Raw genomic sequence first — 16,136 nt, forward strand, 5'->3', positions numbered from 1 at the left:
GCCTGCTGGAAGGGGGACTGAGAAGAGCGTGCCCCGCTCTCTCAGTACATCCTCCTCCCCAGAGGAGCCCTGTGTGAAAGAGTGTGGGCACGAGTGGGGTTAAGGTGTGTTTTTCAGGCTGAATTTTATTTCTTTGAGAAACATTTTTGAGTGGTCATTTAGGTGCTTAAAGGGGCTCGCCTGATTTTTTTTAAATGATGAGACAGTTCAAAATTATGAAACCACAGTGAACAACATAGTTAATAGCTTTGTACTCAGCCCAATTAATGCAGGTTCATCTCATTGCACAGCTTGTGGGTTCTCCACTGCGGAGGCTGTGGGCGGTGGCAGGACGCCGGGTGAGTGGCGGGAGGTAGCTTCCCAGTGGACGGGAGGACCTGACTGTGCTGTTGCTCTGCAGCTCTCCCGTGAAGAAGCCCATCCTAAAGGGCTCCCAGTTTGACGGTGACCGCTTTGATTCTGCCCCCGAGAGCTCTGAGGTTCTCGGGCTCTGTGTGTCCTCTCTCAATGCCCTGTTGGGCACCGTGGCCGAGACTGCAGAGGAGAAGTATCGCCTATTGGACCAGAGGGACCGGGTCATGCGGCAAGGTAACAGCCTCACGGATTCGTGTCTTTGTGAGCAGACATTCTTTCCCGCTGTCTCTGACGTGAACAAGCCCCCCTGGGGAAGCAGTCTCTTGGGGAGCGCCCGGCCCTGCTGTTCACAGCTCTTCCTTGGGTGAGCAGCCCACGCAGCGATGTGGGGCATGGTACGGTGGCTCCGATTTCATGTTTGAAATAAAGCCTAGAGACCCTGGTAAGTGACTCCACGCAGAGGACCAGTTTTTGAAATACAGAAAGCACACGTGACTAAGAGACATCTTTCTGTGTGAAGACATTACCACACATTCAGAAAGGACTGTGAAGCCAGGGGACATCTGTCACTAGCATATCACCCACAGAGCTCACTCCCCTGGTATGCAAGGAGCTCCAGGAACCAGTCAGAAAAGCCCAAAACCCCGTGGAAGAGGGGCCTTGAGGGACTAGGCAGTCACACGGGGGGGTGAGGGTTTTATTGCAGTGGTTGCAGCAGATAGGTGTCAGGAACGGACTCGTGCATGTGCTGGAGAGATGCCCCCCCAGCCCCTCTGGTGAGAGGAGTACCATATATACTCAGGTGTAAGCCGAGTTTTTGTGGTAACATTAGGTGCCTTGGCTGGTCATTGGGCCAGCATATATTAGAGTATATATGGTAGATTTCTCACCTGTGAAATTTTGGAGACTTAGCGGTGCATTGGGGAGGCTGCATACAACCCCACAGCTGCCCCTGAGGAGGAGGAGTGGGAGGGTGGACATGCAAACTCAGAAATAGAGAGGAGCCTGGCCTTGGTTGACTTTCTACCTCTAGGCTTCTGTCTCACAGACAGACCTGCGCACCTGAGTGAGTCTTGTAAAGGTTGCTTGTGACAGAGAAAGGTTGGAGACCCCAGAATGTTGTTCAGTGGGCACTGGTGAAGGTAGAGTTATTTTCACAGGTTGGGATCCCAGCCAGCTGTAAACAGAATGGCTCCTTTGGGGAGGGCAGTGGGTTGATTAGATTCGTGGTCAAGTGAAGAAAGCAAGGTGCTGCATTTGTACAAGAGGGAAAGTGCGCGCGCGCGTGTGTGTAGAGTTGAGTTGCATTCCATTCCATTTAAACGATTCTTTTGTAACTCTTAAGTATGAGTTGTTTATAACCTTGGTTTATCTCCTCAGTTCAGGTCCCAGTTAACTTGCACTTTGGGATTCCAGTACGTTTAAAAAAAACGATGCAATGATAAAACCGCATTTCAGAATCCTGGTGGATTTTGACTACTTACATTTAGCAAATTAACCCCTTTAACAAATGGGGTGCTGCAGCATCATTGAGGTCATTGTAGGATTTGTGAGACACCCTGGTGTTCCTACCTGCAAATGGGGCTCCCCCCCGGAATCTGGCCTGAGGGTGTGGGGTGCATGCAGAGCTACATTTGGGAATGGTCACCCCTGGGGTCTCTGTGAGCCTAGAACCCCGTCACACAAAGGTTTCCCTTCCATTGTTCTGAGTCCACTTGGGAAGCATTTCTTCCTTAGCCTTTTGTGATTTATTGGAGGATCATACAACTCTTATCACAATCCATACATACATCAATTGTGTAAAGCACATCTGTACATTCTTTGCCCTCATCATTCTCAAAACATTTGCTCTCCACTTAAGCCCTTTGCATCAAGTCCTCTTTTTTTTGACCCTTTTAAGAAATCCTGTATCCTTCTGACTGTTAGGAACATGCACGGAAGGTGGGTCCCAGACTGTGTGGGAGTGTTTACTCTTCCCTTGACTCCCTAGCTCGGGTGAGGAGGACAGACCTGGACAAGGCGAGGACTTTTGTTGGGACGTGCCCGGATATGTGTCCTGAGAAAGAGCGGTACATGCGGGAGACGCGGAGCCAGCTGAGTGTGTTTGAAGTGATCCCTGGGACAGACCAGGTGGGCGCCACAGCTACCCAGTCCTCTCCAGACCCTCCGTTGTCCGGGGCGTGCACAGCCAGGCTGGGCCAGGCTGACTTTCTGCCAGTGCTGCCCGTGCCCAGGCCCATGGCCATGCCTCCCCCTGAGGTGGGTGTTCACTCATCCTTGGCCTCTGCACAGGGACAGGTGCAGCACCCAGACCTCTGGGGCAGTGGCCATGCCCCTCCTGTGCCCTGCTGCTCCCATTCCTCTTAGTCTGCACCCCTGTCCCCATGGTGTTTCTGGCCGCTGGAGACATGCTCTGGGATTGGAACGAGAGCATCCCGCGATGTCCTTGATTTGTCACCCTGTGTACTTTGGAGCACTGCCGTCTCAACTTGATTGCCGCTCATCTGAACTCCTCGTCCTAACTGCCAAAAGTTTGTCTCTGAATTTGGAAAAGCAGGAAGGCTTTTTAAAATGCAACCCTGAGCGTGAGCCATGTGTGCCCCGAGGGCGGCTGTGACACCCTGTCCGTTGGAGCCTGCCTCTAGGTCTCACTCGGGCAGCTCTGGCAAGGCAGCTTGAGCAGCTGGTGTGTGTGTTGAGGAGCCCTAGTTATCCTCAAGGTCAGCAGTTTGAAATGACCAGTTGCTCTGCGAAGGACGGGCTTTCTCCTCCTATAAAGAGTTAGTCTAGAAACCCACAGGAGGGGCGGTTCTTCCCACTCGGCTAGGGCCCGTAAGTTGGGATGGACTCCGTGGCTGAGAGAGTGGGTTGACAGCTCTTGGTAGCACTGTGCAGTGTCCAGGCTGAGGTGCAGGCTGCAGCAGCTGGGAAAGGGGCTTCAAGCCAGAGAGGCGTAGCTTTCCTAGATGCTGGCTGGGACCGTCCCACGAGAGCAGCCTCTGCCCTGATGCCCCAGGTGGACCATGCGGCAGCTGTGAAGGAGTATAGTCGGTCCTCAGCCGATCAGGAGGAGCCCCTGCCGCATGAGCTGCGGCCCTCAGCAGTGCTCAGCAGGACCATGGATTACCTGGTGACCCAGATCATGGACCAGAAGGAGGGCAGCCTGCGCGACTGGTACGACTTCGTGTGGAACCGGACACGGGGCATTCGGAAGGTCAGAAGATACTGGGATGTGGTCAGATACCAAATGGGAGTCGGTACATCCTTTCCTTTTACTCAGTGATGTTTCATCTCAGGAGTCCCGTGGTGGTGGGACAGCCAAGGGCTTTAAACCCCCCCCCCCTCTCTGAAAGGCTGGCAGTTCAAACCCACCCAGGGTGCCTCAGAAAACCAGCCTGGCCGTTGGAAGCTCTGCGGAGCAGTTTCCCTCTGCAGCCCCAGGCCGGCTCAGAGTCCACCCCACGGCATCAGAGCCTGTGGTTTCTCATCGTGACCGCGTTCCATGAGAACGGGCCTGGGGCCGTTGTTTCAAACTGCACAGTAAGACGCGGCGATCAGGAGCCGTGCTTTTTCTATAAGCTAACTCTCTGCATGAAACATGGCGCATGCCTGTAGGAGAGTCACACGTATCATCAGGTGTGCATACTAATGAGGTACTCACGTGTATGAATAAAGGTGTGTGCGTGTGTGTATGAGGAATTCACCTTAGGTGTTTTTGTATAAGCACATCGGGTTTTGTGCGTGGATGTGAGGTGTATTTGTGACTCCTGTACATGCGCGTGGTGTGTGAGCATGCATTATGTGCGGTGTATGTGTGCTTGTGTGTGTGATGTACATGGGGGGGGTGTACACGTACGTGCCTTCTCCCTTGCTTGTGGCTAGGACATCACGCAGCAGCACCTGTGCGACCCCCTGACAGTGTCCCTGATTGAGAAGTGCATGCGGTTCCACATCCACTGTGCCCACTTCATGTGTGAGGAGCCCATGTCCTCCTTCGACGCCAAGATCAACAACGAGAACATGACCAAGTGCCTGCAGAGTCTGAAGGAGATGTACCAGGACCTGCGCAACAAGGGCGTCTCCTGTGCTGGCGAGGCGGAGTTCCAGGGCTACAATGTACTGCTCAACCTCAACAAGGGGGACATCCTGAGGTGAGGCGTCCCGGGAGGGGCTGACTCCCAGGGGTGTTGAAAGGCAAGATTCGACCGCAGAGTGCTTTCTGAAGGTGGTGAGGTGATGGAAGTGAGCTGGCTCCGGCATCAAATGCTACATAGTAATCTAGGCTTCCCACATAGGTCATCGAGGCTGGGGGTCTGGGCCCACCCCCCTCCCCAGAGACCACGGGCATGGAGGGAGGACAAGCCTTGGTTTTTGTTGTGCCAGTGGGTCAGGATGGGAAATGGGTTTCCTGCTGAGCAGAAGCAGCAGGTGGGCAGGTCTGAGCTGGGTGCCATGTCCGAAGTCTGGGCGTTCAGACAGGCTGGAGGAGGAGCCTTGCCGGATCGTGTTATCATAAGTCACTGTCTCCTCTTGGCTGAGATGCTGGTTTTTCCTCTCGGGTGAACTAGTAGTAAAAGGGAGCCAGAAAATCCTTTTACACCTAGTCTCTCCCCCCGACTCCACCCCAACTTATCTCTGTCTAGATATGTAACTGACGTTAAGTTTTAAATGCAAACATGGAAGTAAACTACCATATATACTTGTGTATACGCTCAGTTTTTCCGCACATTTTTAATGCAGTGTTTGTGGTGAGATTACGTTCCCCGGCTGATATTCGGGTCAGCTTATACTCAAGTATATATGGTAGTTAAGGGATAAGTCCGGGCTTCCTTTTTTTTTCTTAATTGTGAAAATACATGTAACACCCTTGTTCCATTTCAAACAGTTTTACATGCACAGTGCAGTTACACCGTGTCCACCATGTTTTGTGACTGTAACCCGATTCCATTTCTTCATAACTTTTAATGGAAGCTCATTGTCCCCAGGTCTCTCGTAACCATGTTCCCACGGCTGTGTCTAGATTTGCCAAGTCTAAGTATTTCATATCCCTGGGGTCCTCGTGTGTTTGGCTGCTTTTTAAGCGTGGCCCGTGTCACAGTGTTGTACATCAGGACTCCCTTTCTTTGTGGCTGCGTGGTCCTCTCCTGTGTGCATGTGTCCCCCTCACGTAGTTGCTCGACACATGGGCTGACTGGTGTCCGTGTGAGCTCTTGCTATGTGCCTAGAATGGGGCTTGGGGATGGTCATCCTAGGTTTCCTGGCGGTGCTCTGGGGTCAGTGGTTCACACCCGGCAGCCTTGAGGAAGAAAGGTGAAGCCGCCTGGTCCCGGAAGTTGTAGTCTTGGGTGTCCTCCTGTACGGGTCGCTGCGTCGGGGTGTACTTGACGAGTCTGGTACTTGTCCAAGAAATCCCCAGCACGGGCTCTGTGCCCGTACGGCGCATCCTCGCCACTGTTGTCTCGTTTTCCTGAACGCCGCCGTCCTTTTTGTCCTCATTACCAGAGAAGTGCAGCAGTTCTCCGCAGCTGTTCGAAACTCCCCCGAGGTGAACTTTGCCGTCCAAGCCTTCGCTGCGCTCAACAGTAATAACTTTGTGCGGTTTTTCAAACTGGTCCAGTCTACATCTTACCTGAACGCTTGCCTTTTACATTGCTACTTTAATCAGGTGAGTGCTGTGGGTGTGCTTGCAAAACGGGAAGAAAGCGGCCTGTGGTCCAGCGTGCTGTTGGGTGCACCTCTCTCCCGGGAGCATTGTGGGGCCTGGGGCTCCCGTCTTACTACTGTACACTGCCGGGATGGCGGTGTGTCGGGGTCCTGTCTTGGTGCTTAGAGAAGTCTGTAGGATGTTAGAGGAATTCAGCTCTGAGGTCTTCCATAAAAAAACTAAATCCTTCCGCTTGAAGGGTCCAGTAATGCTCATCTAGATGTTTGGTGTAAGCCGGCTGTTGCTGAGGTTGCCTCAGTGAGTGCCCCAGCACCTGGCACAGTCTGCCCTGGCCCTCAGGAAGACCTGGCTCAAATTCAGTGAGCATCGCACGGTGTCAACCTCTGTGGGCTCAGCCTTCCTGGACTTACCTGCAACTCCCACTGTGGGGCCTCAGTAATCCTGGAGCAGCCCATCCACCTCTCACCCCACTGCCCAGAGCACCCTGCCCCTGTGCAGGCAGCTCCCACAGTGGGGCCCTTTGGCTAGGTCCCAACGGGAAGAGGCCGCCCTGTTTCACACACTTAATGCTGTGGCAGGGGCGAGGTTTGGTGTGTGCATAGGTCCAGTGGGCTTTTCCTTGCAGATCCGTAAAGATGCGCTCAGGGCACTCAATGTGGCCTATACGGTGAGCACGCAGCGGGCCACTGCCTTCCCCCTGGACAACGTGGTGCGCATGCTACTCTTTCAAGACGGGGATGAGGCTGTGGACTTCCTCAGCCTCCATGGCCTGACTGTTTCTGAAGGGTGAGCGCTGGCGCAGGGAAGGGAGGGCCGGACACTGGCCTGCCTGTGTGGGCCTCTCACTCCTGTGTTGGAGTTCCTCCAAGCCCCGCAGCCCAGGGGAGCTGCCCTCCTGCATGGTATCCCCCAGCCTGAGCAGAGCGTGCTGCTCCCCTGCCGGCCCGGCCGAGGGCATGCGTTTTCTGTCTGTGACATGCCTCTGTTTCTTTGGAACTCAGCAGCTATGTTGAGCTAAACCGGTCGGCTTTCCTGGAACCAGAGGGCTTGACCAAGGCCAAGAAGTCAGTGTTCGTCACCCAGAAGCTGATGGTGTCTATTGGGGAGATTGTGAATGGGGGGCCCCTGCCCCCTGCCCCTAGCCACACACCTATGTGCAGCTTCAATTCCCAGAACAAGTATGTAGGGGAGAGCTTGGTGGTGGAGCCAGTCCCCAGCCCCCAGAGACCTGCCACAGAGGCCACTGGTGAGTGGGGTATGGTCAGGTGGGGGCTGACTGTGGGTTCCCTGAAGCCTCCCTTGGTGGTTTGCGGGCAGAGTGTGTGAACATGACCCAGGGATCACTCAGTCTTTTAAAACCGGCCATGCTGACTGGCTCTGGAGACCACCACCACCCACCCCACCCCGGTCCCCACCTCATCCCTGATTGTGGATTCCATCTCGGTGGTGCTGCCCAGCCGCTTGAGTTATCTCCCCACCCCAAGCCCTGCATTTCCTTGCTTCCTGCAGGTGATGGGAAAGAAGAGCGTCGCCCTGAGCCCACCATGCCCCTGCCTGGGCTGCTCCCGCAGCCACTGGCCCACATGGCCCTGCCTGGATCTCTGCCTCGCCTTCCAGCCCCCTCCTCTGTTGTGGCCCCAGGCCTCTTCCAGCCCCCGACACAGCCGGAGCCACTGCCTCCGAGAATGGCGCCTCCTGTGTACTCTGACTCGGTAGGAGCCTTTGGGATTCGCATTTTCTGTGCTTTGACTGGTTCTGTGTGTTGTGTGGGTGTCTGTGATTGACCTCCGCATGGTGTCGGAGTCTCAGCGCACAGGACACTCTGCGGGCTTCGCACCCACTGAGGCGTCAAGGAAGGGGACTTGTGTGATAGTGACTGCCTTGGAGGCTTTGCAGTGAGCTGAGGAGTATTACGATGTAGCAGCAGATGCCCTTGTTAAAGGTTGATGCCAACCTGCACTGGCCATCCATTCAACACTGCAGACTTGCGCCCTCCGCTTCCCCGTTAGGCAGCGCTGTACAGGGCAGTTACGGAGAGAAGGACCGAGACGGGCTTAGGGCTGAGCTGCCCGCAGGCTCTCGTCTGTCTGTGATTGACAGTAGCCCGGTGCTGCCAGGGTCAGGGTCCCCAGATTGAAGCATAGCCACAGAAGGGAGGGTGTCAAGGGTGAAGAGGAGCTGGTCGGGGCCAGGTGGGGCTTATTGTCGAGTGCAGCCGTGCGGTCGTGCTCTGTCCCAGGACGATGCGGTCTGCGCTCAGTGATGCCCAGGTGGGGCCCTGCGTCCCCCTTTGACTGACAGTCTCAGTTCTGCAGGCTTCTGGGTTGCCTGGTTACTGTGACTCGGGGTTTGGAGATGTGGGGAGGCTGGTCAGCATGCTGCGCTGCCTGTTGCTGAGCCGTGCGTCTGTCTGTCTGTCTGCCTGCCTGCCTGCCTGTCTAGGACATTGCACAGGTAATGGATGAGATCATCCAGGAGGTTCTCCAGAGGGACTGTGAGGAGGTCGGCACCCTCGGGGCGGAGTACGCAGCCACGGCCCTTGGGTGAGTGGTTCCCACCAGCTTCTCCTCCTGCCGTCTCTCGAAAGGTGCGCTCAGGGCCAGCCCAGCCCTGAGTGTGGCCTCTCCTTGGGACTGGGCTGGCGTCGCCTCTGTGTTCCTGACCCTCACCCTCCATTGGCTTGTAGTTTCCTCGAGTGTGCTTTTTGAGCACGTCAGTTGATTAACGTTACAGCTTTAAAGCCCATTTTCTTAAAACGAAATAGACCGTGAGTAAAAAAATCTAGAATTGAAAACGAGTCCGTTCCCTATGAAAATTGAAAGCACTCACTTATTTGCTCTTGGGCTAAGGCCCGTTTCCTTTATACTGTGGTATGTGCAAATCCCTCTAGATGTTGTGTGCTCCATGCATTTTACACAAAGACGACATTCCTTTAAGCGCTGCAAACTGTGAATGCAAGCTTAAAGTACTCTCCTCTGTCTCTGCTCGCAGCAGCAGCAGCGGGTTTGCTCATCAGCATGTTTTCTGAGCTCTCAAGCAATTAAGTCAGGTGTTGCTCAGGGTTCCGAGCGCCTTCTAAAGCTCCCAGTGCACCTGGAGGCTCGGTGAGGCCAGTGCTATTGCTCTGTGTGCCTGTGAGTCCCAGACGGGGACCTCCTTAAAGGCGAGAGCCACTGAGGGAGTGAAACTCAGCCTGGGCCCACGTGCTCATGCCCCGTGTTTAGAAGCAGCCCCCGCCACCCTGAGCTTCGCGGTCAGCTGTTTGACTTCCTGACATCTTCTCTGCCAGGGCATCCGCGGTGGCGCTGGGCGAGCTGCTGGGGGCTGCCACTGAGGACATTCTGAGGGCTGCTGCAGCTGAGGGTATGAGCGAGGTGCAGGCGGAGCAGGAGCAGGAAAGGTGAGTGTGGGACCCAGGCTCAAACAGGGAAACTCCAGGGAGCCCCGTGGGGCAGCAGGGACGGGCCTGCGTCTCCACTGACAGCTTCCCGATGACGACCTTCCTCTGACGCTCAGATGACACCCTCCTGTTTTGTGTTCCACTTCAGACTGAAACAGGAGCGAGAGCTGCTTTTATCTCAGCTGAGCCAGGGCCTGGCTGTTGAGCTGATGGAGGCAGTGGTCACAGAATGTGTCCGCGAGACTGCAGCCCAGGAGCTCAGGTGAGGGGAGCATGCACGGGGCCAGCTGGGTCGGGCAAGGTGTATCAGCTAGACCCCGGGCGGCAAGCTTCAGCTCTCGAGCCGCGTCGGCTCTTTTGGTGCACACAGGTGGCTCTGAAGTCAAGTTGAAAGGATATTTAGATAGTGGTGATTTCATTTGTTTTGTAAAACGTATCTATGACTCCCAAGTAAATTTTAAATTGTTGGGAAGTGCAGAATTGGCTCTTCCAGCTCAAAAGTTTGCTGACCCCTCAGCTGGACCATGGTCCATTCTGCACAGGTCCAGGTACAGTTCAGAATAGCCGGGTTTTAGCTACATTTGAGAAAGAGGTGTGTCTTTTGGATAGCCGAATGGAAAACACCATCTTGTGCTGTGTGCATGTGTGTGTGTCACCCTGGGGAATGAAGCAGGACCGCCCTCTGCCCTCAGCTTTCCTCCCCTCCATCTGACCCTGTACCAGACAAGGGAGGCCCCACGGCATCTTCTCCACGCCAGCCACCACCCTTACTGCTTTCAAGAGGGACAGAGCCTTTCCACGTTTACGTGGTGAAAGATCCTGATGGTGTCTCACCGAGCCCTGTGTCACGACGTGGACCCTGGTTTGGGCCAGGATTCACAGGGAAGCGGCCCCTGGGTATACAGGACCCCTTTTCACGTGTGAGCCCCTGTGGGCCCAGAGTTGAAGAGTGGATTGGGACCATACTGGCCAGCATCACTGTTCTGCACTATTGGGCCATGAAGCGGCTGAATGATCCGCCAACGGGTGCCACCTCCTGCCTTGTTAGTTGGAACTTACCTTCCACACTTGGGTGGAAGCCTGGGACACAGAGGAGACAGATAACCGTGTTTTCATCCCAGGAGAGGCCAGCAGGAGCCGGTTCAACTGGCGCTCGTATGTGACGTGCATGGAAAGTGCCAGAAGCTTGACCCGCGTAGCTCCGGCCCCCAGCGATGGCTGTGGGAGCACACCTTGCTTGGGAAACTCCTGGAGCTTGTGGCTCAGTGCCCTTGACCACGTCCCCTGGGTACCCTAGAGTTCAGGAGCTTGTGAAGCGTCTCCCCAAGAGCCCCACAGAATGACCACAGGCACCCAGCTCAAAAGCCTGGACTTGTGACACTTATTAATTCCAAGTGTCTCGTGTTTGGCGGTTGCCTCAAAGTTCATATAAATACTAAGTTGTCCGATTCGTTTATTATGGCCAAGGCTGATTTTTCAACAGTTTTCAGGGCTACCACTGGCCCCCCACGTGCTGTAGGAAACCCCGGCAGCGCAGTGATTACAGGCCGTGCGTGGCAGCACCAGCTGCTGCACAGGAGAACACGTGTTGCTTTCTGCCCCGGAAAGCGCTCCCTCTCAGAGCCTCACCCCGCCCTCTCAGGTCGCCCTGAGTTGAAATCAGCTCCCGGGGCGGTGGTGTTTTCAGCCGTGAGCCCTCCACATAGCCCCTGGGACCATTTTGTTCTTTCGCCTTCACTGGCCCAGGTCTGTGTCCTTGCCTAGGTGTGCGCTGGAGGCCGACCAGCGGGCCCGGCTGGAGCGCTGCTGCGAGGATGTCTCTGCCCACTTGGCAGACTTATTCGTGGACGAAGAAACCTTGCAGACAGCAAAGGAGACCCTTCAGGAACTTCGGTGCTTCTGCAAGTATCTACAGCGGTGAGTCTGTGCCTCCAGGTGCTGCTGCTCCCTAATGGAGAGAACAAGGGCCAGCCTTTTGGGCAGTGATAAGGACCCGCCAGCATTTACAACAGCCGCGCCCCCCTTCTAGGCTACTGGGGTTACTCTTCCACACACACCACACGCGCGCACATTCCTATACATGGGAACCTGAATGCTTGACCAGGAAAGCTGTGCTCCCTGCGTTTGTTCTGGTCCAAGGTGACTTCAGGTGGCTGTGTCCCCAGGTGGAGGGACGCTGTGGCGGCCCGGAAGAAGCTGAGGCGCCAGATGCAGGCCTTCCCTGCTGCCCCCTGTGGTGTGGACATCACCAACCGGCTGAGGACCCTGGCCCCAAGTGCTGAGTGCCCCATCACTGCGGAGAATCTGGCCCGGGGCCTCCTGAACCTGGGCCATGCAGGCAAAATGGGCATCTCCTGCACTAGGTCAGTGCCCGCTCCCCACAGCTTCTCCCAGTCACCCACCCCTCAGTCAGCCCTGCCTCAGTCCCACACTTGACGATAAGTGAGGATAAGTGACCCTGTGTTTGGACTGATACGTGGGGTCCTCAGACAGTGAGGCCCCCTGCGCGCTGCGTGCCTGGGGTTGCCCTTCCCTGCGGTCTCGGGAGGCTGACCCACATGTCATGCACCCCTTCCTCGGGAACACTGCAGTCCCACACTGAGCTTGTATTTCTCCCAGGCTTCCCCTCTGGTTGGTGAGGCCCCGGCCTCGCCCCGTGCTCCAGGCCTGCTCAGTCTCCTAGCCCTTCTGCTCCTCTCAAGTCCCCGCTGCAGTTCGCTTTTCCCACACCGAAGGTTCCCTCGACACAGCCCATAAATCCCTCTCCCCTCCCGGTCGTCCTTTCCCGATGCCTGCACACATCCCACTGTGCACACGGGCGCACCCCTGTCTGCGTGGGTGGCCCTCCTGGCCGCTCCCAGCCAGCTCCGTCCCCCTTGCCTGGGCCTTTGGGAAGGTGTGAACTCTCTCTGCAGACTGAAGCAGCTCAGGGACACTGCTGCTCACCGCATGAAGGTTCAGCACTTCCACCAGCAGCTGCTGAGGTGGGTCTCAGCCTCGGGGGTGGCTGCCCTGGCCTGGCCCCGTCCAAGACCGCCTGAGCCCGGGCCAGCTCACTGCAGTGTTCTTCCCCGGCAGAGAGAAGGCGTGGGCACCTCTGGACCTGCCGACCCTTGTGGCCCAGCACCTTCCTGAGTGGCAGGAGCACATGTTCTGGAAGCTGGTGCTGGTGCTGCCTGATGAAGAAGACCTGCCCTCAGGGAGTTCCAGCAGGTCAGGTAGCCCCTGAGCAGGTGGGGACTCTGAGGGGTCCATAACGAGGAGTTGGGGGAGGGGGTGTCGCTCACTGTGTGCCCAGGGCCGCTCTGAGGCAATTGTGTGTCGTTGATGATTTCAAGTTAATGCTTTAGATGATTTCAGTTTCTATTCTGTGAACTTGGAAGGGGGTCTTTGTCCAAAGCACTGAAGAGTTGCTATCCCTTTGGACTGCCCCCTGATGCTTTGGCCAGCGGGACATTGCTGTAGGTTAGACCCTTGGCGTGTCCCGCTTAGAGCATGGCTGTAACAGTTTCACTTTCTTGCTCCTCTAGAAGAGAACTGTGGGCATCCTTAACAAGGAATCTAGTGTGTGTGTGTGTTTTCACACCAAACTATTTTGGAAAGTTTTCCAAAACAGCACACTTCCTTGCGACCAGGAACTGTTGTCCAGCAGTGTGACCCTGTGTGTGTGGTATATGAACTGGATCCATGGAACCCCTCCTTCCCTCACGGTTCACGTTGAGAATTGGGTTACTCTTAAAGGGAACTCTTGTTTTCCTTTATTCACAGACTGCTGGCAAATTGGTTGAAAGTCAAGTTCACGGGAGACGGAAGCCTGGTGGACGGCACAGGTGGAGTTGCTGGTGGTGTCCAGACACTTGCTCTGGGGCGTGCGCTCAGCAGCAGAGAGGACCGCATGGCATCTGTCAGCGTCTGTGTGAAGGTGAGGCCATGAGACCCTCGTGCACCTGGTCCCTCAGCCAGCTTCCTGGGTCTCATGCCCCGCAGAGGTAGACACCAGTGCTTCTCAACTGGCCTGATGCCGCGACCCATTAATGCACTTCCTCGAGTGTTTTCATGTTTGTGTTTTCTTTTTAAAATCATTTTATTGGGGGCCCATACAACTCTTAATACAATCCATAATCCATCAGTTGTGTCAAGCACATCTGTACATTTGTTGCCATCATCATTCTTAAAACATTTGCTTTCAACTTGAGCCCTTGGTATCAGCTCCTCATTTTCCCCCTCCCTGCTCCCCTTTCCTCACGAACCCTTGATAATACAGTTCCTCATGTGGTGACCCCCAACCATAAAATTACTTTTGTGGCTACTTCGTAACTAATTTTGCTATTGTTGTGAATCCTAATGTAATTATGTGACGTGGGATGTATTTTCATTGTTACAAACTGAATGTAACTAAAGCATAGTGATTAATCAAAAAACAATATGTAATTATATATTGTGAAATAGTTGTGTTTTCCAGTGGTCTTAGGTGACCCCTGTGAAAGGGTCATTCAACCCCCAGAGGGATCTCGATCCACAGGTTGAGAACCGCTGGTCTAGATGCTGTGCCCCTGCCACGTGGTTTTCCCAGGGATGCACAGGGCCAGGAGTCCCAGATAGCCTGCTGGGGACCTCAGAGGTCTGACCTAGGTGTCTCCTTTGGGCTGCTTGTGGGACTCATACAGCCTCCTGCCAGGCTTGCTGCTGGACAAGAGCTTGCCCCTCACCCCACACACACCCGGCTTTGGACTTGATGAGGCCTTGGTGTCTGAAGCAACCAGGGGCTATGGTCAGAGTCCCTCCCCGACATGCAGCTGCACCCCATGACTTGAACTTCCCCTTGGTGCCAATTCCTGCACTGCCTGCCGCCCCAGCAACAGGCTACCTTTGTTACACAGGCCAGTGACAGCTGCTTCTCTTTCTGCCCCGTCAGCTGCCATGGTACGTTACCCTTTCCTGTGCCTTCTGTAAGACTCAGCTGTCAAGTTAAATGAGTTGGTACACTGTTTGGCACATTGTTCCCGGGCTTGGGGATCAGCTGTGAGGCTGGCAAGTGTATCACTGCAGCTCTGACTGGGCTTACCATGACAATGGTGCCCTTGGTTTGTCTTTACGGGCTCGGTGCTGTTTCAGGTGGTGTGCGGTGCCCTCAGCGACCACGCCCTAGATGCTGTGCAGGCACAGAAGGATCTCCTGGGTGCCAGTGGGCTGCTGCTGCTGCTGCCCGCCCAAGTGCAGAGTGAGGATGAGGCAGAAGAAGATGTGTACTGGCTGTCGGCTCTCCTGCAGCTCAAGCAGCTCCTGCAGGCCAAGCCCTGCCTGCCTGAGGTGCCGTTGGCCATTCTCATACCCAGCCTGGGTGTTGACGGAGACACTGTTGAGAAGGACGTGGAGGATGGTACGTGGATGAAACCCCCTTATGAGATGAAGGGGGAGGGGGTGGGTGGAGCCAGGCCCCTAGGAGGCCTGGACAATGCCCACAGCGTCATTGCCATGTGAGCCAGGTGCAGGTAGGTGAGCTGTGTCCTTGGTTAGTGTGTACAGTGTGTGTGTTTTTGTAGGTAGTATGTGCATGGGGAATGGGTATGGGGGGGTGTGTACGCCCCTACAGACTGCGGAACACTCAGCTCTTTTCCCAAAGGCCTGATGCTGCAGGATTTGGTGTCGGCAAAGCTGATCTCTGATTACACCGTCATTGAGATCCCAGATTCCGTCAGTGACTTACGAGGCACGGCTAAGGTATCCTCTCACCGTTTTCACAGCAGATACTCTCCGTTTGTCCCGTGCGCGCTCACGAGTTGTGTCTTTGTGCAAGTTTAACTGGTGCTGTACGGATAACATTCTACAAAGCACACATCAAAGTAAAAGGTAGTCCTGCCACCTGCAGCAAATGACTGTGTGTGAAACGTGGCAGTGTGTGTGTTTATGGCAGGTGCTGTGGGGCCATGACCTGACCAGTGGGCAGTGCCTGCTGGTCTCCTGAGGACGCCTGCCCGAAGGTCTGCCTGCCTTTCTGTCCCCCTTCTCAGGTCTCCCAGGCAGTGCAGTGGCTGGTTTCTCGATGTCCCAGCGCCCTGAACCTCTGTTGCCAGACGCTCACTCAATACGTCGAGGCTGGGGTTACCCGGGAGTTCAGCGACCGGTTTTTCCACGACCGGCGGGAGCGGCGGCTGGCCGGCCTGACCTCGCAGGAGCCTGGGGCCGTCATCGAACTCTTCAACAGCGTGCTGCACTTTCTTGCCTCGGTGGCCTCCTTCGAGCAGCTCTGCGAACTCTCCTGGCCCATAGCTGAGTTTGCCGAGGTCGGGGGCAGCCAGTTGCTGCCCCACCTACACTGGAACAGCCCGGAGCACCTGGCCTGGCTGAAGCAGGCTGTGCTTGCCTTCCAGATCCCGCAGATGGACCTCCCACCACCTGGGGGTGCGAGCCTTGGCTGAGGAAGCCTGGGAGGGAGGGGTTGGTGGTATCTTGGAAGGAAGTTGGCTGGGTATCTTGATCTCTGGTGTACAGTTTGTGTGTCCGCTGCCAGGCTGCCCTTGTGTGGGTGGGGGCTGCTTATTTCCCATGTACATGCCCCCTCCTCCACTCTGCCCACTGTTTCTCAGCCAGTTAGGATGAGCCTGGTTGGAGTTGACCATCTGTTGGCTCCTTTAGAGGGGAGGTGGAGGATCCTGGGAGGAGCCGCAAGTAGGCAGCAGGGCAGGCTGCCCATGACTGCTCTGAGTTCATGGCTCC

At 55.5% G+C, this 16,136-nt stretch overlaps 1 protein-coding gene across 4 annotated transcripts in view; it reads left to right on the forward strand.

Moving 5' to 3' along the window:
* MCM3AP (minichromosome maintenance complex component 3 associated protein) overlaps positions 1-16,136 on the forward strand; it is a 32,487-nt gene that overhangs the window by 7,480 nt on the left and 8,871 nt on the right. For 3 of the 4 annotated variants that reach the window (XM_075542182.1, XM_075542179.1, XM_075542178.1), the window contains exons 6-24: positions 401-588; positions 2,345-2,484; positions 3,371-3,568; positions 4,237-4,505; positions 5,857-6,019; positions 6,645-6,805; positions 7,021-7,265; positions 7,529-7,731; positions 8,462-8,562; positions 9,309-9,419; positions 9,568-9,681; positions 11,184-11,336; positions 11,585-11,782; positions 12,335-12,403; positions 12,498-12,632; positions 13,188-13,341; positions 14,535-14,799; positions 15,043-15,140; positions 15,431-15,821. In XM_075542182.1, coding sequence (XP_075398297.1) covers positions 401-588; positions 2,345-2,484; positions 3,371-3,568; positions 4,237-4,505; positions 5,857-6,019; positions 6,645-6,805; positions 7,021-7,265; positions 7,529-7,731; positions 8,462-8,562; positions 9,309-9,419; positions 9,568-9,681; positions 11,184-11,336; positions 11,585-11,782; positions 12,335-12,403; positions 12,498-12,632; positions 13,188-13,341; positions 14,535-14,799; positions 15,043-15,140; positions 15,431-15,821 — 3,356 coding nt within the window. The remainder of the gene's footprint in view (positions 1-400; positions 589-2,344; positions 2,485-3,370; positions 3,569-4,236; positions 4,506-5,856; positions 6,020-6,644; positions 6,806-7,020; positions 7,266-7,528; positions 7,732-8,461; positions 8,563-9,308; positions 9,420-9,567; positions 9,682-11,183; positions 11,337-11,584; positions 11,783-12,334; positions 12,404-12,497; positions 12,633-13,187; positions 13,342-14,534; positions 14,800-15,042; positions 15,141-15,430; positions 15,822-16,136) is intronic. The other variant, XM_075542180.1, reaches the window with a different exon arrangement.

Source organism: Tenrec ecaudatus, chromosome 2, assembly GCF_050624435.1.
Source record: "Tenrec ecaudatus isolate mTenEca1 chromosome 2, mTenEca1.hap1, whole genome shotgun sequence".
NCBI classification, from domain to species: Eukaryota; Metazoa; Chordata; class Mammalia; order Afrosoricida; family Tenrecidae; genus Tenrec; species Tenrec ecaudatus.